Source organism: Anticarsia gemmatalis, chromosome 11, assembly GCF_050436995.1.
Source record: "Anticarsia gemmatalis isolate Benzon Research Colony breed Stoneville strain chromosome 11, ilAntGemm2 primary, whole genome shotgun sequence".
Taxonomy (NCBI): Eukaryota; Metazoa; Arthropoda; class Insecta; order Lepidoptera; family Erebidae; genus Anticarsia; species Anticarsia gemmatalis.
In genome coordinates this window covers 6,167,025-6,192,709 of record NC_134755.1, presented here as the reverse complement: position 1 = coordinate 6,192,709, position 25,685 = coordinate 6,167,025, and the positions used below count along the sequence as shown (strand labels likewise).

Genomic DNA, 25,685 nt, shown 5'->3' with positions numbered 1-25,685 from the left:
TGCTCGCCGGTTGAATGCGCACACTTGTCGCAACTACTATTATTTGCAACCTTTTTGTTACGAGTACGCGCCATTTATTATTAAATGTTTACATACTGGTCCGTTTATTTAACTTGAGATGTACAAGCGAGCTTCTAATTAAGTAACCGTTGCACGAATATGAGTTATGAGTTGAGCAGTATACGAGTATTAAGTACGTAACAAAAATCTAATTAGATAACCTTCCACATGGTTTATAACTGCTTTGGTTAATATTTACCACTTTAGCTAATATTTTCGTGAAAAAAATATTAGGCTTACTATGAGGCTCTATTTTACGCTCAAATTGATCTCTATTAAGAATACACGTATGTATTAATGGTTGAGATGTTTGGTTAAAATGCATCTAAAATATTTATTACCAGACCGAATGTAAATTGATAGGTTTATAGAATCTCATGTAAACTGGGGAAACAGGATACTTTTTATCGACATACCACACGAGGGAAGTTGAGTGGGGTCCAGATATGAGCCTTTAACCCCTTTTAACATGATAGTATGTCGATTCAAGCTTTTTATCTTCAATTACCAACCGTAGTATTTCCAAACGACTTTACAAATTGAATTCAACTTAACAGTATAGTAGCGACTGACTAAATTTCTTTTGTATTTTATCATTCTTTATTTATTTATTGGAATGCTCCTGAGATTACAGCAGATTAAAAAAAATATTTGAGTAATTATTAAAAAAATATTTTTCTGTTAGTTTTTCAGTGTAGAAGTAGTTAAAGCGTGTGCATTTAAAAAGTTGTTAGTAGTATTTTTGGACATATGTACATATTTGGTTATCTTTCAAATAAGACATGCATCACAATCACGATCTGTTCAAACACAAACACATTGATAAATATTAGTAAAACGCCGGACGATGCTGTCACTGTAAATCCTAGACGTTGTGGCTAATGGCTTTACAGCGTCTATGCATGTGTATTTCGTAGTACAGGAACTAGGTAATCTGTAGTACAAGGTACAGGCTAACAGGAATGATCAACTGTAGGCCTGCGCTGCACTTATTTCATTGGATATAATTGGTTTTAAAATACAGTAGGGATATATGACGTTTGCTAGAAATAAAATCTATAGATACTTTTTTGTTTTAAAGTTTTGGGACAATTTGGACGGAAACATATCGCTTGTGTCTTTAGAGCAACTATTAAATAAAGCCAATTCACGATATCATGTAATAATGTGCCAGCCAGCTAGTAAATAAATTCATACAGAATAAAAAAAAACGCTTAATGAAGATCGGCTTTATTTTCGAAAAAAAACTATATAATTTTTTTCATTAATACTATTTATTATTTTTAGCAGAAAACGTTACCAATCGAAACCTCTCATCACCCACAGAGCTGTATATGGAAATTTCTACGTGTACAAGTACTTTATTTTCAAAAAGTTACAGCATACTATAAAGGAATTTCCCTCGAAATAATTATAATAACAAGTTATTCTATACCGCTGTAGCTATACAGTTGTTTAATGTAAACTTTACACCGCACATCAAGTGGTACTAACGAGGTGTTCTGTTATTCACCTGAGAATATACGCGTGCTGACTGTATGCAGCCATGCAGTCTTTCTTTATACCATATTACGATCATTTTGTATGCGCTAAAACTTTCGCTTGTATTTTAATGCAGATATTCAAATGCAAAGTATATAGTTGTGAAAATATTATTATATAGTTTTGAAAGTCTTCGTTTTTAGAAAAAAAACTACAAGTGTTACTACGTAAAAGTACCCAATACTTTTAACACCCAATACCTTATAATTTCTCCGTTTTGTAATGAGCTGATACATAAATTTCATACAATATGAAATAAATTAATTCAGTAATTATATTGAATAAAAGAAACGATCAAAAAAACTTGATGTATAAAAGACTGAATAAACGCAGAACTTAAATGGTATGATTTTATATCACGTACTCTTACAATTGAAGAATTCTTGAACCTTTCTCACCTATGTTGTTTAATTAAACAATGTTTACCGGGCTTCATTGAATTACCATAGTATTTCTATATGTATTTCAACTACGTTATTAATGTAAACAATCAAATACTGCACTTAAAACAGTTCTTATCTTGGCAGAAAGTCGGCAAAGCGTAAAAGTTGTAGGACTAACCGTCAAAGAACTTTTGAAACTTTTTTACAATTTTCATTACATTTTTATCCATAATATCGAAATCAACATCATCGAGGAGTTCGTGGCTTAGTTAGCGACAGCCGCGCGGATCGATCTCTGAGGTTAAGCCATGCTTGCCGAGGTGGTCCTGTGGATGGGTGACCATCTTACACATATCGAGTTTCTCCGTGTTTTCAATTGAGGGTCCCGGCTGTCATTTTTGAAGATCTTTGACAGTCGTTAACAGTAGTCTGAAGCTTGAAAGTCTGACAACCAGTCTTACCGAAGGGTATCGTGTTATATCATCAATGGGTTGTACAGGTCAGATAGGCAGTCGCTTCATGTAAAACACTGGTATTCAGCTGCATCCGATGAGACTGGAAGCCGACTCCAACATAGTTTGGAAAAAAGGCTAAGCTGACATAATATCAAAATCAACATAACAATACTACCTATTATGTGCATTGCTCACTCATCGATCATTCTCCTTGTGATTAATATTAACTGACTTATTAACATGTACATAATGTAACAAGGCACCTATACATGTAACTATTAGTAGTTAATTCTAAACCAAATCCGATATTCCAGAAGCTTAATGACAATATTAATCATAATGCCTGTTTTGATAACATGCAATATACCTACGTCTTTGACTGCGCTCTCCAATTGCAATACAAGATTATACCTATTATGTAATGATCTTATGTAATATAGCCTCTCATCCGATTTCGTAGAACACTATGTTGTAATAAATAGCTTTGTTCCAGTTTTGATATAAATAATGTTCTAGTTCTTTCATTTTTACACATTTAATAATGTTATTTGATTTAGTAGATATTTTTGCAATGTTATTATACCATCGAATATAAAATAACATCTCTATAAAGAATCTGAGTACCGCGCGATTTCCAGGAACAATGTAACTTTTTATTTTCAGTATTGTTTAATTATAATATAAATGCTCTCTTTTCATCAAAACCTTTGATTAGTTCTATGATTTTTTAATAACATAGCTTTTTAAAATAAATTATTTCTAGCAATCGTTTCTCAAATAAAGTTTACACAGATGCAACCCTTCATTTAATCATATTATCGTTTCACTGGAAATATTCTAATACACGAACATATTACAAATACAAATTCGATCAAGCAAATAATTGTACATTATTACATTTTCCTTCGAGCTCAAGATGTATAGAAAATAAAACAGAACTGGCACGTAACAAATTACGAACTTTATGATGGATGAACTTTTCGTTTCAGTAGCTCGTATGCAGCCAAGTGTGGACCACTTATTTTATGCTCGGTTTGACATCTGGTGCACCCACTTTCATACTATAGTTGGGAAATAAAATGCACAAAATAATACATCATAGCGGGGATCGAATGGCGATAACTTAAGTAGCGCAGTGGCTAGCAGCCAACGATTTTGTTTTCGATCTCTGTAGCCCGCATGGATAAAGTTATTATTTTGCCTGTGTAGATAATAACGTTGACGGATTAAGATAATTATTACATATTCATTTATAAAAAAAAGAATGTTTTCCAAAAATATACCGAGTAACATATTATCAAAAGCCTAGGTAGTGGTACCATGTGTTTTTAAAACAACTGAAGAGCTTTAAATACTTAAAAAATGAATCAGTTTCAGCTGTGAAAATACCGGAATAAATCATTCCGCACAATCTATTGAAACGTATGCATCAAATGCGTCATTGATTGAATAACTGTAAAATATTTAATCAATGTGTGAAGTTTACTCATTCATCATTCACGACCACATTGTCAATTGATTGTTTGTCGTAATTTATCGCCATAACATAACGATGTTTAGACAAATATCCTATCAATACGGCTCTATTTAGCTTCGTAAGTACTTAATTTTTATTTTTATTTATGTTAGTGTTAAAATCTCAAAACGCGTGTTTAATTATTTTCGTTACCAAAAATACCCAATTAGAAACTACTAAACACATATAACTCCTACGTTATATAGGTGTATATCAAGCAGTGTTTGAAGAATAATATATTTTATAATAGTAGCAAACAAATATGTATTTGAAAACCACTGTTACAGTAAACATCAGACTAATACGAAGTAAAATAATCGTAAGTATTTATTGATATAAAATTTTGTACGTATGTGGTACAATATTCGTTATATGGTTTTATTCTTTCTTACATTGATTGTCAAGTGAAGTACGTTACGAGGAGTGCATTGTGGCATATTGTTGGTTGAAAGGATTTGACACGGATTCCAAAGTGGAACTTGGATAAAATCTCAGAAGGATTATCTTGAAAGGAAAGTGGAGTACAAGAGGACGATTTGAACGAATTGTTTCCAAAGTTCTCGAGCAGTATGTCTAAAGACTTATAAAAGGAAATTTTACATTTTACATTGATAACAAAATTTGTTTCATTTGTCTCGAAACTTTGAATATTTATGTATTCGAATGTGATAATAAAAAGTAAAGAATACTCGGTGCGCCGTAAAACAATCGTCTGGATGTTATCTCAACATTTGGTACGCGTGCGTGTATTACTCGGTCAAATATTTGAAGACAAACGCGCACCTGCTCTTTGTTTCTTATCAAGATTCGTACATTTATTAATAAAATATTACGTTTTATACTCGTCTGACTACATCAAAAATAGATTTTTAATCAAGAGCACCTAAGAACTCACTAAATTCCAAACAAAAAAATGAAGTCAAAGAAAATATTGCAACAACTAGTAAGGGAGGGGACTGGGATTAAAAAAGAAAAGTATATTATTCAGTTTTGTTTTCGATGCCAATGTTTTCTCCTGGCTGTTTAGAAACTCCTTTCAGCGTGAAGGCGCTACGTTCATTTAATATTTAATCAAATTAGATATTATTAACAAAAGTGAGGTGTATTTTACGATATTAATATTGCTGCTGACAATCGCCTGTGACCCAATTACAAAGAACAGAAACAATTTACAAGGTCCAATAATTTCTTATTCACTTATTATTGAGGTAATTTTCTATACAGTTTTGAGTTTTTGAAGGAAACCTGAGGGCTATCTATCTAGGGTCTTTGTTGACAACTATTTGCAAGCCACGATGCAGTACATTGTTTTCTGTCTTAGATTTTTGTGATTACTTTACATCAAAGCAGTAATGTACTGAATAAATATGCCTAGTTGTCAACTGAGATACGTGATATGTAAAACTGGAATGCATTTGTAATTTTTACCATATTTGTATTAAGTTACTATGTTTGGTATGCAAACAATAATATATTTGGTAAAGTGGTGCTCACTAGGATATAATATAATTTTGCATATTATTTGCGTATCATAAATATTGATATTATTGCTAATATTTGTATCACGTCATCGCAATAAGCTAGAAATAGTTTCATTAAACAAAGTTCTGGCAAAACATACTTTGGATCAGGTAATATTGGTTTATTTAATATTGAAAACTAAGTTCGGAATTATTTTGAACCGAAAGTTAACAGTTAATATTTAGTTCAGTTTCTAAAGATAGTTTTTTGTTATTTTATCTTAAGTTTAAATTGATTTGGCTAGAAATTATGATCTTTCAAAACAATTGAGCCGCTAAACCATAACTTTAATATAATATATAAAGATATAATACAGGTAACATACAAAAATAAATAAATTTAACCCATTAAAGTCCCACTGCTGGGCAAGGATCTCCTCGCGTAATGGGCAAAAGTTAGGCTTTGAGTCCATCACGCTGGCCAACTGCGGTTGGGGACTTTGCATATCGTCAAAAACTGTTCTTATTTCAACAACAACAAACATTAGATACCTAATTTCTTAAAATCTTACTGCTTATTATACACTTATACAATTAAGAAAAAAAAAAAACAATAATCATTTGTTACTTACCCTATAATTAGATAGATGGTTGACGACACACGTAAAGTGCACGTCTCTTCCTTGTGTGACTGTGTGGTTCTCCAGAGCCTGGAGGAACTCTGGCTCTTGCTCTGTCTGCATCGGCATTTCACCTACAAAGAATACCAATTGTAACATCAATTATGTACTGCACCTTTAACTATATTATATGACTTAATATGTGTTAAAAATATCTTGAACAAAAATCGTTGAGAGAAACATTTTTAAGGTGGATTGAAATGGCAGGAGAGCCAATTCCAATGTATTTTAAATACTTGTCTACATTTATGTTTTCATTAATTTCGAGAAATAAACTCAAATACGGCGCTTAATTTTCTGCTTTTCATTATTGTACCAAAACTATCGGCTAATTAAGCTTATATGAAGTTTTGGGTCCCACGTAACCATTTTATTCCAATAAATTAAATTTTATCAAGGGGACCTTGTAACAACTACTTAATCTGCTTCAAGCAATTTTCTAATAAATTAATATTCAATTTACTTAGGCTGAAGAGGTATTAGCTTGTCGATGTCGCGAAGGAAAAATGATTTTGTTAAATTTTGTTGAAAGAGCCCTCTAGCGAGTGTAATTAGTATCATTTAATTTTTGACGACGCTGGTGTAGTGGTTAAAGGATCCGACATTCGATATAATAAGATTGGTTATTATCAGAAAAAATATTAGCATAATCTAAACTTATAAGCTTTCCATTTTGTTCGACTAGTAGACTTTACTGCTAACTCCTATTTTACTGTGTTATAGTATCCCAACCTAAATTGTAGCCAACTTTATCTTAAAGCATTTGTCGATTCGTCTAAAGGTCCTTTCAACACCCATCATGTCAAGCAGACCGAGATTTTGAATAATTCATATCAATTTTGATAACTCCAAAATTGTCCGTTTTGAATGTTGAACATTTCGGGCTACTACTTGTGAATGAATCTATTTTACTGTTTGATGATAATCAATGTTAAATAAGTCTAGTTGCTTGTGAATTAGGTTAAAATTATAAAAACATTAGCTGATATGGGTGGTTCTGCATTGTTTTGTTCTGCAAGTTTGAAACCGAAACTATAACTCTATGTTTTTACTTATGCCAAATTTCATCTAAATAGGTTTAGTGGTTTAGCCTTGATAGCGTAACAGATGGACAGATATTTTGTGTATGAATTAAAAAAAAGAGAAAATATTTTAGACCATCTGAAAAGCGAGGAATATCTTTTTTTATCTCAAGTTATTTGGCCAAGACAAAGTTTCACGAAGATTTCTCCCGAGCATTTCTCTTGAGCATGCAAATCATGCAGTTGTTTGTTACGTGTTCTTGTGTAAACAATGTGAGGCATACATACAGGTGTACGGTGACAGGGAGCAAGGAATCCGGGAAGGACATTAATGTATACCTAAAGTTTGTAAGGCGATGACACATAACTGAGCTGTGATATCTAACGTATGTTGGTATGCTGTTACTGGGCTTAGTGGAACTTTGCGTAAGGTGTAAATATGAGTAGTTTATTGTGTGGATGGATTTATTATTAAGTTGCTCCTTAACACCAACAAAAGGTATTTGTAATTTATGTATCGAAATATCGATACACTTGTTCTGTATGTATTCTGTGTATTCTTTCCTTTTATAATAATTTTAAATCTTATAATAAAAATAATATAACGTTACATAATAAGTGACCTAGTCTTATTTTCTCCGCTCTGTAGCACATAAATACATAGGCAAGCTAGTATTTGTAGAGCATTTGAATCTAACAAATGGATGTTAATTCACCAAAAACTAAGTTATGCTAATATATGTCGGTGTTTTACACTACACGTTACAGTTGTTTACCAATCCTGTCTTAAACCGTACCTTATAAAGGAAGGTTTTTAGGGCAGCTTATTTAATGATAAATAATTTAGTAAACATTTACTAAGGACACTACGGAAAGGATTACATTCACGTTTCTATCTATACTATATAATATTATAAAGCTGAAGAGTTTGTTTGTTTGATTGTTTGTTTGTTTGTTTGAACGCGCTAATCTCGGGAACTACTGGTCCGATTTGAAAAAATCTTTCAGTGTTAGATAGCCCATTTATCGAGGAAGGCTATATATCATCACGCTACGACCAATAGGGGCAGAGTACCAGTAAAAAAAGTTACAAAAACGGAAAAAAATATGATTCTCTTATGTGACACAAGCAAAGTTGCGCGGGTCAGCTAGTTTAAGGATAAAATTACAGCATTAATGTTGCGGATGTAGTTTTCTAAGTGTTTGTAAGTTTTAAAGTACCTTGTACATTTAATTAGCAACTAGTTAGCAACAACCCCGGCTAAAATAAACTTCGTGAAATTTGCGACAACTTTTGACGTTATTTTTTGTCTCTTTCATAATTTTATGACATATTTTTCGAGTGCAGGGATTTGAAAGATTATAAAGTATAAACAAATCACGGCTACATTCGGATAAAAACTACATAAATATAAAACTTTTTCGGATACATTTAGATTATGAATTATGTCACAAAAATAAACTAATCCTCTTTGTCGATGTTACTACTTTTAATAAATCAATGATACATCAAACGGACTGGAAATCTAAAATGTATTAGCGTATAACGTACACAGAATATATTATGTGAATTATTTTGCTTTTTGCTTCGGATTATATTTTAATAACGGCGAAATATGAAGCGAAAAACTAAATTTCACCGTGTTGATCTAGATTTCCGGGAATAATGTATTATTTACAAATACAGGTTATCTAAAGCCTGTTTCTATTCTCATATAATAATGGCGAAGAGGGAAGTTGAATTATCTATTAGGCATATATAATAAACCTATGTACATTAAAGGTACTTTATATGAATGAAATAATTACCGTGATGTCAGAATTAAGACCCAAACTCAAAGAAAATTCGTTCATATAACGTATAAAATAATCAACTACAATAGCTCGTTTAAATATGATTAGCTAATGTTTTGTACAAACAAAGTAATATTATGATAGTAAACCTTTAAGCATTCACGGCAGTTATTTAAGTGGAATCACCGTATTCAGTACGCTCTAAATAAGGGTGGCTTTAAAGCTAACACAGGCACCGTGTGAATACCATCTAAGGGCTTTTTTACATTACACTGTACGATAACGATGTAACGTTGTGAATCGTCGTTTGGTAACATTTAAAAATAAAGGAAATATCATTGGTTGAAATGAAAAGTTGTAAAAAGTAAAAAAATACGTGTTAAAATTTCAGAATACTTGGAAGTAATTGCATTGAGATCTCTGTCCATAAAAACAGGCAAAAAATAGTGTAATTCGAAAAACTATCAGTAAGAGCAACTTTTCTCTTCAGAAACTTCAATTCTTTCGTTTTTACGAAGATTCACTTACTTCATGTCTTTTGCCTTTGCTAAAAACTCCTTGTATTACAAGTTAACTTTATTTCACAGTTACATAGTAAAGATTCATTGAAACATCTTTACACTGTAAAAGTAACAGCAGTACAACCATAAACTCGTCATTAAGTAGTCACGGATTAGTGAAACAAACGATCCACCTCATAAAGAACAGTGATAATGAAAATCTACGTTCAACTAATTAAAGCCGTTCCATAAGTGTTGCATGCAAATTTTATTGAAGTCAGTAAAACGAGTCGTGTCGGTGTCGTGTCGTGTCGTCGGCTGTAAAAACCAACGTAGTATGAGGTGGATTTGGCTGGTAACAAGTAAACTCGACTAATAGGGGTTAATACCAAAGTGTTGCGCGAAACAGGTGTGGGCCGGGGTTTTCTTACGAAACTCTGAATTAACATATTTGCAGATTTCAAGAGGGCACGTGATTGTTGGTAGATATGGGATGTTTTGTTTACGGTCTGTTAAATTTATCTACTTTATATATAACATTAATAAGATAATTATTTTGAGAATGGTTATTTAAAAAGGTAAGCCACGTAAACACAGCCAAGACATAGATGGATGGAAGATTTCCGTGTTTGCTCTAAATAGATACGTGACGGGTTAGTTCCTTGCCATCTTTTAACTAAGTCAAAAGCTTTGTAAAGGCTTAAACAAGGCTGATTACTAACATACAAGAAAGGAAACGACCAAAAAGTACAAAACTTAAACTAAGTAAAGATACGTTTGTAGAACACATGCCAGTCCGAGGACAGTGATGGATAGGCCTTATTGGCGTGAACGACTTAAGGTGGACTTACAGGTCTATTTTATATTTAAACTTAAGTTTTAGGCTTACTACAGACATATTCGGGTCGGCATAATCGGCCCAGCCGAGTGTTTGGAAAAATGCCGCTCGACATAGTCGCGGCTGAATGTTTAAACCGAATTCTGTCTATCGAATCCGAAGGAACTTCCCATTCGGTATAAGAAAAACAAGTGAAGCAATAATTTCGAGTCGGTTTCAATCTAATATATAAAATTCTAGCGTCACAGTTTTCGGTACCGTACTCCTCCGAAACGGCTTGACCGATTCTCATGAAACTTTGTGAGCAATATTGAGTAGGTCTGAGAATCGGCCAACATCTATTTTTCATGCCCCTAAGTGACACTTTTTTTTAATTTTTATGGCAAAACAACGTTTGCCGGGTCAGCTAGTGTTCGATAAAATTGTCGAACCAAACGTGCCGACCCGAATATGTGTATTGGAAGCCTTAGCCTTACCTGTAACGAATACACTAAAAAACGTTGCAAGCCACCAGGCCGCTTTCGTCGACGACGGCGAAAACATGTGTCTGTGCATCTTCTGTCTGAAACAAACAAAATAGTCTTTGAAATTGTACATTTATTTTGTTATGGAAAAGACAGTCCGGACGGGAGTACATGCGACCGCTGTCTACGAGGTCCTAGATTCTGGATAGGAAAAATGTTACCCGTTATTTTAATTTCCGTTGTCTGGCTTTGCGTTTGTTGCATGTTGTCTATATTTTCTGATTTTTAGAGGCGGTTAAAGTTTAGTAGCATTTCTAGTATAAGGCGTTATGTTTAAAAACTAAACTTAAGTTTAAGCAACGCGTTATGAGTGTGTTCATTTATTCTCTTCTAAGATCTTATGCGTGATTTTGAACCACTTGAAAGGTACGATAAGATTTACATATGTATATTAGAACGGTAAAGTAAAAATAGTCTAATTAATTGACTGACTGATCTGAAAAGGTTAATCCGGAACGGCTAGACGTATCGAGCTGTTTGAGCGTGGGTTGCATTAAAGACATCCTAAAAAGATTAAGAAGACATCCAATGAGATCGCAAAATATATTAAAACACGAATGATGCCGCTGCGTGGGAGGTTGTAATGTATTGTGTTTAATGATAGCCTATTTATCTATTTAGCCGATTAATTACTAAAGCTGTTACAACGCCGTGTTACAAACTCGAGAAATAAAAACAAAAAGATTAAGCTAAGCTAAGCTAAGTAATAAATAATCTCTAATCAATACATGTATAAAATCACGCTATATCTCTGTTATGTATGCGGACTTAAGAACACCACTTGCTACGATATTATCTATACTAATATTATACAGCTGAAAAGTTTGTTTGTTTGTTTGAACGCGCTAATATCAGGAACTACTGGTCCGATTTGAAAAACTATTTCTGTGTTAGATAGCTCATTTATCAAGGAAGGCTATAGACTGTCACGTACGTCATATCATCATGCTACGACTAATAGGAGCAGAGTACTAGTAAAAAATGTTACAAAAACGGGAATTTTTTTTACCCATTCTCTCTTGTTAGTAGTTTTCTTAAGTGACGCAAGCGAAGTTGCGCGAGTCAGCTAGTTATTAATATATACCTATTCTGATTCATACAAATTATTATTAACATTTTATATTTACCCTGTTAGTAAGTAATAAAGAACGTGCAAAAATAGGTACTATTATTAATGGAAAAGGGGAAAATAGACGCGATTTTTTTCAGGAAGTATAAATGTAAAGATGAGTACACAGTTCCATTTATTGCACGTGTAGATGTGAAATATCTGGTACCGAAATAAATAAAGGCAGAATATTGGTTGCAATGTGCACCGTGTTTTTAAAAAAGAATACAAGGCTGTACATGTTTCCGTATCGGCCATTGACACAAAATAAACCTAGAGATTGTTGTAGTGCTTCTTGCAAAACTCTATTTTGAGTTTTCGGATAGATTTGGCCTGTACACCACTAGAAAGAAAGAAAAAGGTTGACAATAATATGAAATATTTCAAGAGAGATTTATGTTATAAAAGTTCTAGACAGAATCTGAACGCCGTGGCCGATTTTAATCAAAAGTCTGATTCGCAATTTTCTCCTCAAAACTGCTAAACAAACCATTACAAACAAAATTATAAGGAAAATGAAGCACAATAATATTTAACACTCGAAATCTGATGTTATCATTACAACACTTGAGTAAATCTAAGCATCACTCGCAAAACATTATCTCCACAAAATAACAGGAAAGGGATCAACAAAGAGATGCCCTCAAAGGAAATGAGTGTTCCCACGCCTGATAATTTGAGTTTTATTGAAACGGATGGGTTGAAAAATTGTACTTTTCAACTGAGTTATACATACTGTTACGTCTCGGGGTTAACACTTCACTGACTTTCAAGTTTACTTAGTAATTAAAAGTATTCTTAATAATATAATAAGTTATTTTCAGCTTCGAGTTTTAATTGCTATGTTTGTTATTTTAAGATCGGGCTACAATAATGTGTTCTACTCTATTTATATCATAAATGCGAAAATTTGTGAGTATGAATATAATATGTTAATTACTCTTTCACAAAAAAACTACAAGACGTATTTTAATGAAATCGGGAAATTTTACCCTGCGGACGAAGTCGCGGACGGAAGGTAAGCAGTAATGTGATTGTGCACGGAGAATATAACGATGACATTACAAGAAATCTATTTACATCTAAAACTATATAATCTATTTAGAACATACATTTATGTTGAATTACATAACAAAGTGCGTTGTATTACTCCCTTACTTTAACTATTATTTAATTCCCTTTCTTCGTGCGCCAATCTTTAACGGTGTCGTTGCTGACAGTTAAGCAGATACAAAGTTTTAAACACCCAGTCCTGGCTTTAAGACACTGAGCGTTGGACTAACGGCATTAAAAGTTTTAAAAGTTCGATGCCTCTTTACTGTTTCGAGTAGTTTGTACTATTAAATTAAATGTAGAACGTTTCAATGTAAATGCATTTGGGATTGCAAAAGACTTTTACGTATTGGTGTGTGCGTGCTAATGAGCCGTATCTTCTATCCTAAATATAAAAAAAGATTCGGTAAATGTGTTGCTAAGCTTTAACTCAAGAACGGCTGAGCCGATATTACTTATTCGTTTTTTATAATATTCCTTGAAATACCAGTATGGTTGTTATGGAGAGAAAAATTTTAAGTAAAAAAAAAACAAATTAAAAAATCAACTGTTAGGCGTAAGAAGTCCGCTGGGTCAACTAGTATCTATATTAGGTATAGAATTTGAAAGTAATTTACTTCAAAATGTAACGGAAATGCTGTGGATAATGTAAGGAACAATAATGACATAGGTAATGTATGTTTGTAGTAGGTATACTGAAATAAAACAGCTTTCTGGTTCACAGTAATACGTTTCGTATAATTATTCTTTTCCACAAATTGAATATTGCCATAAATCTTATGAAGGATTTTTTAATATTGAGAATCAAAACCATTTGGGAATGTAATAAGAACAAACATTTCTCTTACATACATCTGTGTTTACGTCACCACAATACATATCAATCACACTTTTTTCAAAGTAAATAGAAATAAGAGCAACACGTACGAATTCTGAAGTAATCTATTTTCGTCAGGTGACGGTTACGATTCGCTAGATAGCGAAGTAACTATTTTCCTTTAAGAAGTGAAAATAAACAAAGCAGACGTTTTTATAAGGGTTGCAGTATTTTATACGAAATCTTCAGGTAAAAGGAAATCATATCTTTGGTACACTCAGATTTGGATCAGCGTTTACCTTACTGTTATGTTACGGGCATTGTGACAGTACTCTTACATACGTGATGTGGTATACTCCCTGTAAAAATCGCTTAGTTTAAATGTAAATTAACATCTTTCTAAAATAAAGTGAATTAATTAAGTTATTTTTTTCTCTATGTTTAGTAAAAAGTTTAGTTATTTTAAATATAAAGTTTAGTTATTTTAAATAAATGAATGCCCTCTCAAAAAAAATTTGATGAATGATCACGCATATCGTATATTATAACAATACTGTGTAGTAAAGATTTGGTTTCTTAAACATTAGTTTTCTTTACAGAAAACGTCTCATATGAATCAATGACATAGTATAACATCGTTTTCTGTACGCCACGAGACTACAATTTACGGAATACTACAATCGTATCCTCCATAATTACCTTTCAGGTGGCGTAGTAAATACTATTAAATCAACGACCCCTTTATAAAAGTAAGTAGTTTTGTTTGACCATCACTTAGATAGAGGAAGGAAAATCAATGCGACTTTTATGTTACAAGCGATGTGTTCCATACAAAATATTAGTTTTATATGACGTTCGTGCTCATCCTTTTAATACACTCTTCTTTAAAGCATTAGAAAATTTGATTACGTTTAGTAATAATAAACAAATTTCGAATCCAACTTTTTTATAGTTTTGGACAGTCATGCTGAATAATGATGTTCTAAACCGGCTGCCGGATCCTCACTTAAATAACAACTGCACACACAGCGATAAGTAACTTTGCCTCCAAACCAAATACTAGAGATACACTATCTTCCAAACGTAACAGAAACTCTTACTAAACACGTACAACTTTCAGCCAAAGCTGAATAATCTATAGGAGACAGGATCCTACTCATCGCGTAATGCATCAAACATCCAATTTCAGTTCTGAATATACTACTGAAACTTTAATCTCCCCGTTCCAACATTGATTTAGAAATGAAAGCAAAATATAGATTGTAACAGCTGCATATATTCCCGTACAAGACGTACGAGTCAATTGACGGAAATGGGTTACCGGCGAAGCGAAGGCTAGTAATCTTTGCAACTAGAACATTATTGTAGACTTATTTAAACGTAGGCAATTTATGCAAAAAATATCTCGTGCCCGTTTTAGTAATGCAGTTGAGAATTGTGTACTTTGTTACGTTTTAGTAGAGTATAACTCACAAAGTGATAGAACCTGCTTTTGTTTGCGGATTGGTATTTTCGTTGATCAGTTATATAATGTTATCGCTTCCAAAATATCTGGATTCTACAATAATAGATGATATTGAATTTATTGATTATATTATTAAAGGTTCTGTTAAGCGATTAGTCATTGCCTTTGTGATCATAACATGTCAAATAATTTTATATTTTGTTTATGAAATTGCGATTCGAAATTATTTATCACGAATGAGATGCTTGAGTGGTCTGTCTTTCTGATTGGTCAAACCAATCTAAGCTCTTGTTTGCTCAAGTTTGATTCTGCAGAGTACTAAATATGCATGTGTAGACTGTGTGCATAGTGGTTGTAAGTCAAATCACAATTAGTGCTAGTGCAACTTTATACTACGGTTCGATTAAAAGTTTGCCAAACTTGCAGTATGTGGAGGTTACAAACCCTCGCATGTTAACTTTGGTTGGTTTTCTAATCGTTTTACATAGGAGCTTAAAGATTTTCCAATATGTTATACCATTTTCCAGACCATATTAAAATAGTGTGTATGAATTTAATCATTATGATTTATTAGAGTGTATCTAAAACACTACTTTTTACTATGATAACCCGTAAAGCGAGAGTCAAATATTACTCAAACCTTAAAATTATTAGGCACGTACTGCGACCTAAACCGCACACAGTACTTACTCAGATTAAATTATATTATCAACCTTTTGCTAACAAGCCATAAATTGTGAAAACAGCTGACATAACAGAAAAGTTCTTTAGTTTAATAAACAGAAACCGCTTACTTTATAAAACACGCACCCAATAATCCTATTCGTTCACAATGGAGTGAGGGGAACAGTTTTCATAAGCGATCGCGGTGCGCGGTCAGGCCGCGTCGGACCCACAAGATTCAATTACGTGCGCGCTGACACCGCGTCACGAGTTTAACCAGCGCTGGCTGCACTGCACAGGAAATACGATGGACTATAGCTATCCACCTTATTATAATATTGATGTAGAAAGTTCGCGTCTTATTTGTTTGTTTTGTTATATGTAAGTTGTGAGTGTTTTTCTATTTGAAATTGAGGAAAGCAATATTATCCTTCGATGCCGTAATTATGAACTACGGAAGAAAGAACTTGAATGGAGCAAGGTTATTAAATCTGTAATAATAATAATTTGTTGTGAATTAAATGTTTGTTGGTTGTCTTTTCTTTGTAAGTTAACATCATAACGTGACTTTAAGTTTCGTAAACATTCTTGTTATTTAACAAATACGGCTTGACTTAAGACATAGTATCTCTATCCTTTTCTAAAGGGCCTTTCGATACATTACCTTGCGCACTTCATTTATTGTTGAGTAAATGTTGAATTAGGTTCTTTATTTTCCCTGTGCTGTTTCAATACTAAATACCTAAGCCAACTTCATCTTCAAGACTAAAATAGTGGAGCGAAAGCTTTACGAAAATACGAACGATTAGTCGAAACAGAAACAATTTTATAAAGTTTCTACAGTTGAAATTGGATTCCTTGCTAAATCACACGGTTCGTATATTTTTTTCAAGTCGATTAATTCTTTAACCGCAAATCGATGCAGGAGCGTAGTTTCATTTCATCTGAACGGTAATCAGTAAACATGGGCCAAGGAATAAATATCCCGTGTGGGGGCATCCCCGGGGAACTAATTGCAGCCCTAGCTGTATTGATGGCACACTACCTACCCCCGGATCAATGTAAATTATCTATCCCTGATCCACAAAATACGATTATCGTACATCACTTTTGGTTTATTTCGTATATTTTTATTCGAACATTAGTTCACGCGTATACCTCCATTCATTTAGTTTTGTTCGAAGTAGGAAGCATCATTTTTAAATCGCATTCAAGGTTTCCTAAACCAAAGTACTTTGTTAACAATTTGTTTGCGTACTACAAGACCTTCTTGTTTGTGAACCCTGACGGAAAATCGTATTGAAATAGGTATATTTTAGACCTTCAATCAAATTATTTCTCGTTACGATTAATTGGCGAAAAGTTCAAGTTTCAGGCATAGTTACCGTTAACTACGCACTAAACCAATTATTTAATAAAATTGAGATAGCATAACAGACGTCTAGCACAGTATATTGTTAATTAATAATAATCGCCAAGACTTTCTATATCCAAGTTAACTTGATGTGATATTCCACTTAAAACCGGCGGACAGATTTTATTAGGATCGGTAATTGGTTGTCGGCGTCTTAAAGGTCGTGATACAGCCTTCAACGACTGAATAAAGACTTAATTAACTATTAAACTGGTAGATCGTGAAGGGTAATATGCCATGAATTCGTATGTCATCTAATAAACGAGTATTTTAAAGATTATATTAAAATACTAAAAATAGGATAATTAATAAATATTTTATGAAGGACGAGGGGTAATCGTACCCAGCTGTGGAGCAAAAAATAAATGTCCATTTTAATCATTGCCAAATTGTTAGAGACGAAAATCTTACAAAGGATTACAAAACAGAATAGGAAAGGGATCTTCGCCAACAATAATTGTAAAGAAAAAACTGAAGAGAATTATTATAGCTAACGAAGGTCTCCAATTAAAGGATTTAAACCTTGGAAACGATCGCCACGCGGGAACAGAACTGTAATTAAAACTTTGTTCCATAAACTATGATTAAAAACTCGGAGGTTCGTGTACGATCCATTTACTTTTTTGTTGAGAACTTATGACTTCTCGAACTTTACCGTATTGTTCTAAGAGTGTATCCTATTAACGAAGAACAGTGATCAAATTAAATTACTGGGATGTATCTTTATTATATCCTGCTTTTGAAATTATTTTATGTTTAACATAGCACAATAGTTTAAAAAGTTATGGTGGTATTTTAAATTTCAATTTGTTACACATTTTATTTTATCCGTTGCGAATAAAGATTAACAGTTCTGAGGTTAAAGATCTTTGAAAGTTACCCTATTTTTATATAAATATCTGTCTATTGCCGTGTTGCTTAAATTGTTACTTTTCTCGGATATTATAAGCTACAACGGAGTTTACCTAATAAATTTTATGAGAAAATATCAAAAAGGTCTCAATTATAACGCGCTCGTAATAGCCTTTCAACGCGGAAATTGACAAAGTTCCTATATATAATGTATAAATTTTATATTATAAAGCAGTTTGCTGTAAGCAACGAGCCGTTTTAACGAGTCTATTAAATTTGTTGTTCAAACACGGTTTCTTTCATTCGATGTTTAGGAGCATAACGGCGTAATAAATTCTTGCGAGGCTTACCTTAATAAATCCAGTTCGACTCAGATTCTCTAGCCGCCATAAATTGTTAAATAAATCGTTCGAACAACACGGAACGGATCGGCTGCGGACGATATCAAGTTGTAATTTGGGGACCAATTTTAACGTCCGAGTACTTTTTAAATAAGGCTCAATGAGGCTTAAAGCGGGCCAGTGATAAATAATGTGAACAGTGAATGCAATACCGTTTATTTAGTCACTTTGCCGGTTTCTGTTATTTCGTTAACCATAGCGAAGATTTATTTGTAAATGTTCTTGTTTTAAGAAAGGGTTTTGCGTTTTCGATGGGATGTACGCGTTGGTCGATTAGTTTATAAAACTCTTTTGCGAATAGGCTTACTATTACTGAGAAGGTAAAGCAGAGAATATACATAAAATTAAAGACAAAAATGTCTAACAAAGGATAGCAAAAACGAAAATAGATGTAAGTACTTATAAGTGCTTGTATGGACATACATATAATCGCTATCGTGACCAATCAGAGGTAATCCTTCTATTGTCAGCGTAATCTTTTCATTATCCTCGAGTCACGACCTTCATTCTATTCTTAGCAGCTTGACGAGTTGTTCTTTATTTCCTCCTATCAGTCTCAATCTTACTTTGAGTTTCCAACCATCCTGTTGCGTAAATCGAAAGAATTAATAATAACAACGCATGAATGCTATATGTCCTTAGGGGCTTCCGTGGCGAAGTGGGTTATCGTTTTCGAGCCCATAAATGAAAAAGCACACTCAAAAACAACCTGCAATATTTTTAAACGAGTGTACAGCTTGTAATCTTGTTTGATGTACTCTTTCATGCTACAGTTTACACTTCAAGGGTTCACGGAACTGTAAATCTCGGCGTCTCATTTTGTTTCGTGTCAACGAGATTTTTCTTTGAATTTCCAGCAAGATAATATTTTTAACAGCCTTTCATCCTTTCATCCAATCATTTCCACTTAACTTCCCTAGTAATAGATTGATTTCCCTATTTAAAAAATGTAATGAACCTGAACGCTTGGGTTTTATTCTTTTCTTGATATTAGCTGGATATTAATATCGGATTCGATTGATTGGGATGATGCGATCATAGATTTTTGTTCTTCGGTGCCATCACTTGGAAAATCAATGTAAACGTCTAAACGATGTTGAAACATTGTTACTGGACTTAAGAAAGTCTTTAAAGTTCAGATGCACTGCAACTTTTGAATGCGCAATTGATTTGCAAGTTTCTTGCCAGTTACGAGTTTCACGTAATTTATAATCGTAAGTTGGCTACAGTTGGGAGAGTAAGAGGTGGATTGTTTCTTTCACCGGTATTTTTGAGACGGACTAGTATTCACTACTAACTATGTACATTATGAAGTTGTCCCTACAGTATACAAAATATTTGAGCCCACCGCGGGTCAGTGATGGTATGCGGGGCTTATCCCGACAGTCCGCTGACAAGTTGTCGCCAAACCATTATTCATGGCGACAATTTTCCACGTGTCAACAGCAGCCTACCATAAATGATAAATACTTTTTTGTTTGTAAGCATACGTTTTAGGTTTAGTAACTAACATGAGCTATGGCTCTTCTTTTTGTTGCCGATTTTAATTAATATTTTAAGAGCAACATTTTATAATAAACCTAATTTATATGGGAAAGGTTTTAATACACCCACTCGTAGCCACAAAAATGTAAAAGTAACGAAAGGTTTTTTGCTTTAAAAGAGTACTCGAAAATACGATAACATTTTAGAAGGAACGCACTAAGTAAAGCGAATACTCATTAAAATTAGTAACCGTGTTTTTCGCAGTACATTATCGTGGTCTCATCTTTTCTCTCACATAAAATTAATTACTACGAACAAGTCTAAAATTAAATTGTCTTGTATATAACGTACGCCATACACGTGTCAACAATCGCAGCTACAAACTGTAATTTAACAGAGACAAAGGAACCTCTTTGATAGAAAGTGACATGTCAGTCAAGTTGGTGCGGTTACTTAACACTTTAGATTTGTTCATTAACGTTTATAAAGCAAATGGTACTGTACTTGAAATCATATTGGTAATATTCATAATTTAATAGATTTTAGTTAAGAATCACTGACATCTGAAATTACATTTATGTTTCTATTGTTAAGATTACATATAAAGTGTGAACTAAAAGTGAGCCTTTTTATTTACTTCTCAAAAATCAAGTAACAAAAAAACATTACAAGGTTATACGCGTCTTAACACTTATCACAGTCCATGCTACTAATTTACATTGTTGAAGAAAAGCTCAATGGAAATGAAAATTGAATTTTCCTTAGTAGACCTCCGTCTGTTCGCGAAATTATCAGAATAAATGGCAGGTATAATATCGTATTATTACTCCCTCAACGTCTTCGTATTTGCAATATCCGACATAAGATAGGCTTTAGGAAATTTAGTATATTTTTGGTTGTCGGGACTGTTCTTTGAAGGAGAAGAGAAACGGAAAGATTTGGTACGTTTCCGACCATATAGACAGATGCCTACGTGACGATTTGGTTAAAGGGTGGGATAATCGTGAAAGGTTATAAAGGTAAATAGAGAGAAGTTGAGACTCAAATTTATAATAAAAAGAGAAAAATTTGCCTGCCTATCTAGCCGTAACGTTTAACGACTAAACTGCAAACAGAATTTTCATGAAATTTGGTTTGGCCAAAAACTAGAGGTAAATATGGGTATTTTTTCAATTAGTTATCATTTTTCTTTGAACCAAAATAGGTACGGTACATCCGAGCGGCACCGCGCGAGTCAGCTAGTATAAGCACTCATTAACATTCCTCATGTTTTTTTTGTTTTACGGAGGAAAACTGTTGGCTCGAAAACTAACTGCTTATGATAAATTCATTTCATTTGCCAATACTCTTTAAACTCACCAACTAGATATTTATCAATCAATTGCATTCACAAGTCGATGCTGTTTCTAGTTCCCATCTCATCGTACACAGCATTGTCTAACACTTGTAACGGTTTATCTCGGAAGGCACACGTAAACGTTCGGATATGAAGTTGAGCTCACAAATCTACAGCGCCTTATGTACACTGGCAAACAAGCTGTTCCAGCTAACGCCAAATTGCTGCATTTCTACTTAAATATACAGGCAAATCGATCGCTGTGTTATAACGATCAAACTTGCTTTTGTGGTGCACCGATGAAAAAAAAGCAAATAGTATAATAGAGATTGAAGTTTTCGCATAGAATTGCATGTAGAAATAATAATGAGCGGAGATCTCATGTGTTTACAGAATGTAAATATATTCGGTTGTTAGGTTTGCAGTTTAAAACGCAAATAGGTATGCTGTTGTGAATACTACACCTCTTTGGCCTTTATAAGCGAATTCCGCACAAGAATGATATAGTTATATAATCTAGCAAGAAACATTGAATAGTTCACTGTGTACTGTAAGTGAGTATATCGTCCACAAACTATGGAAATATTTTGTTCACGGAAATAAATCACAATAAGCTTCTTGGTAACAAAAATATTGGCAAACAAATAAAATGTGGCGTATTACGAGGTTTGACGTGACGTAACATAAATCTGACTGACCTCCGTCTATTGAATGAGCCACAGTTCTGCATGGGCACACCCCAATATTACACAGGACGGTCGGCTTTACTCATTGTACTAGCCCAAAAACCCATACGGAATCGATTCGGGAGAAATGAAAATATTTTTTGTATACCTTCTTACCTCATTTGCATATTACGAATAAAAATATCGTTATTATATTTATAGGGCCAGTGTTATTTCAGGTTTGAGAGGGTCTGTTACGGTTAAAATTATTTTCGACAAGACTTTTGATGTATATAATCTTAGTCGATAGTAATTTTCCATTGAATTGAATTATTGCCATCGATTTTGACAGGAAATTGCAAGTAAAGTGAAGCCAAATCTATGTTCTGAGTCGTTGTATGGGGAACCGATGTTTACATAACGATACCATTCGTTGCCTCGGAGAGGACGTTAAACTGTCGAACCCGGTTGCATTTCCAATATCTATGACAATCGTTATGGGCAGCCAGAAGCTTGAATAATTCTGACAACTGGTCAAGGCTTAAAGGCATTTCCTCTATTTAGGTTATAATAGACCGCTTGACTTCTGAAATCTTTTTATCTTTGCTATCGGCAACATCTGATTTGGCTACGAGTTGACCCCAACACATTTAGACGTTATGTACTCTTATCTTAGTATTATTTTTAAGATAACTAACTATGTTTTCGCGTTTTTGTGTCTACTATAAAATCCACCGTCTTAGAAATGCAAAATAATATTTCTTAAAGAAACGAAAATGTAAGTTTTTCGAGTATGACAACAAGATCTCTCGGTAGTTTTGTAAAGTCACAGAACTCTTAACATAATTTTCTTTCCTTTAATAGTACTAGGGTTGGGTAAAAACTTTAATGATGTTAATGGGGACAACTAAAAATGTATCGTCTGATGAACAAGAATTTCTTCCCTAAGCGTTGTTACTTTATTACGAAGTTTCGACGTGGATCGAGATTACTTAAGAACTTCAGATACTTTCCCGAGACCTGAAATGAATTTAAAACTTTATTCTTTATAGCTCATAATTTTTCAATTTTATGTGGTGCCAATTATTTGGTTGTAAGTCTGTTGATTGTATTTTTTTTGTGTTAATAAGGAAATGGGGCACTTTTGCTTACTGTTTATATTTACTCGTACAACCTATAACAATGACATAGCAATATTCAGGTGCATTGTACATTTGGCTTTTTCTTTGTAATGTAAGTTTTTAACCGTATATTTAAATCTACTGAAAACAAGATATTTTTAAGGTGAAAGAAGTTACCAATGTAGCAGTAGGTATAGTTATACTTAGGTATATACTTAAATATAAATGACATCATTATTGTATTTGTTAGAAGCATTAAAAAGCACCAAATTATTCACTATCCGTAGATAAATAAATCAGTTCCCGGCTATCGCTACCACGAACTCGTTCAATAGTATTTACTTCGACAAACAAACGGTTTCGTTCAATAGTAAATTAGGCCGCAGGTATCGTCCAAAGTACCTATGCTTAAATCCGCTTGAAAACCGGTGTCAAAACCGCTGTTCATAATTCCTACATTAATTAACAAATGCCTATGTAATTACCGAATGTAATTAGTATTTAATCTGAGGTTTCTGTGGTCTGTACAAAGAGTAGACGTAATTGTGTTCTACGTTAAACGCTTCACTATAATACCTTATAGGACTATTTGCTATCTACTCGCTCAAGTTTTGGGCAAAAAATATTTTTTCAGAGAAACATTCCCGTAGACCGCTAAGGAAAATTTCTGAAATTTTGTGTCTAAAATTATACGCACGCAGCTATGACGGAAATTTCTTTTGTGTATATCTTATGATCGTATTTTTTAAGAGAATATATGTTGTTTTACTGGAATAAGAATGTCTTTACATTTTTAACTTTCTTAGAATTTATAACATACTATCGCTCATAGCTTTAAGTTGATTTCAAACGTTGTGTACGAGTCAATGAACTATTACAATATACCGATCTATTTAGTACACTACGTCCCAATTAAGATTAACATTCAAATTGTAATTGCAGATTGCTAAGTATTCGATTATGTGGCCCACGAGAACGACATATTCATGATTATTAATATACAAACAAATCAATTGGATAGACCACCGCACAATTACAATATTAGATCACCCGAGGACTATAGTTTATGCTAATATATGTAATCAACGTTATAGTATAACATATCTACATATTGTCACGATAACCGTTATGGCGACAGAAGTTATGAATACTTAATTTCAGTGATAAAATGTATTTTTTTATTACAAAGGATTCTTTTGTAAAAACCTTAACGTGTGTGCTAGCATTTAAGCATTCACTTGGAAAATTAGGGTTGCCCGAATAACCTCACTTTTTACTCGAATAAAGTCTGTTTAAAAGAAATGTTGGGAAGTTAGACTTGGTCGGTATTCGATTGTTTTTCTTTAACACTGCTAAGAAAAGTTTTGATTGATTCGGTACGTATTGTATATTTAGGTCACTATTCTTACGTGAGAATGAAGTTATTTTTAGCCTTTGTTGGGCTCGGACACGAGTGTTATCTGACTAGACAAGTGGAAAAAATATTGGAGTAGCGATAACAACACCTAACTGTGACTTGTATAAATACATTGCTACACAAAAATCCTTTTGAAAAGATAAAAAGTTATATTTAACTTAAAACGTTAAATTGCCATATATTCTGTAAAATCGGATTTTATAACAAAATCATTGAAGTGAAAAGTTGTCGTTACAATTTTATTTACGTTGTCATTTTTTTCTGTCGCTGTATTTTACAAGTTCTCGGTTGCGTGAGTCACAATAACTCCTCGTCAACACACTTTTACGGGATGATAAAGAGTTAGTACTATGTTTTTATATTTATTCTACTCGTGCGTGGATGTAGGTAAAATACGAGTGGAGGATATTTGAGTTCATATAAGGTTATACTGGTATTTATTTTGTGAAGTGATACTTGTTGGCTTCTTATTCTCTTGAAACAATTGCGATGACTCGTTTAATACACGAACTACGTTTAAGTTATATATTTGGGTATAAATGTACATTTTTATTATGATATTAATGATATACATAGGTCTGTATCTTTAGCCTTACACGTGTTACTTAAATAAAAAACTATGTTTCACTTGACACTTTAGTTCCTTGATATGCTTAGTGCTTACGTATATCCCGAACGCCGGGCCCAATTCGATTCTTAACGCTGCAATAAAATATATGTAAATTTGCTAAACACGCAAGTTAACTAAACCAGAACCAAATGTGATATCCTAGGCATATTTTGGAAAATTAACAAATCAACAACGAAATTACGACACCTCTGTGGGGAGGACTTAATTAACCGAGCAGCAAATAAGATAAATGAACTGTCAGAGTCGCTAATGCGCCCACTGGATAACGGACACACGGACGCACGGGTTAACACACTACGTATACATACCACGAATACGTACCAACGTATACGTCTGTTGTTTAAAACGATATATCATTCGTGTTTGCTTTATTTTTGCTTAGTTAATGTCTTAATTTCAATTTATTTAAATACATTAATTACGTAGGTTGGCTGGATTTTATATGTGTGGGCATACGGTTTTTACGGAATGTTCGTTGCTGGG

At 33.3% G+C, this 25,685-nt stretch overlaps 1 protein-coding gene across 3 annotated transcripts in view; it reads right to left on the bottom strand.

Moving 5' to 3' along the window:
• LOC142976735 (lachesin-like) overlaps window positions 1-25,685 on the bottom strand; it is a 115,302-nt gene that overhangs the window by 31,446 nt on the left and 58,171 nt on the right. For all 3 annotated transcript variants that reach the window (XM_076120263.1, XM_076120262.1, XM_076120261.1), the window contains exons 2-3: window positions 10,727-10,812; window positions 6,049-6,170 (exon numbers count right to left, since the gene is read on the bottom strand). In XM_076120263.1, the coding sequence (XP_075976378.1) occupies window positions 6,049-6,170; window positions 10,727-10,805 (201 nt within the window). In that variant the 5' untranslated portion in view covers window positions 10,806-10,812. The remainder of the gene's footprint in view (window positions 1-6,048; window positions 6,171-10,726; window positions 10,813-25,685) is intronic.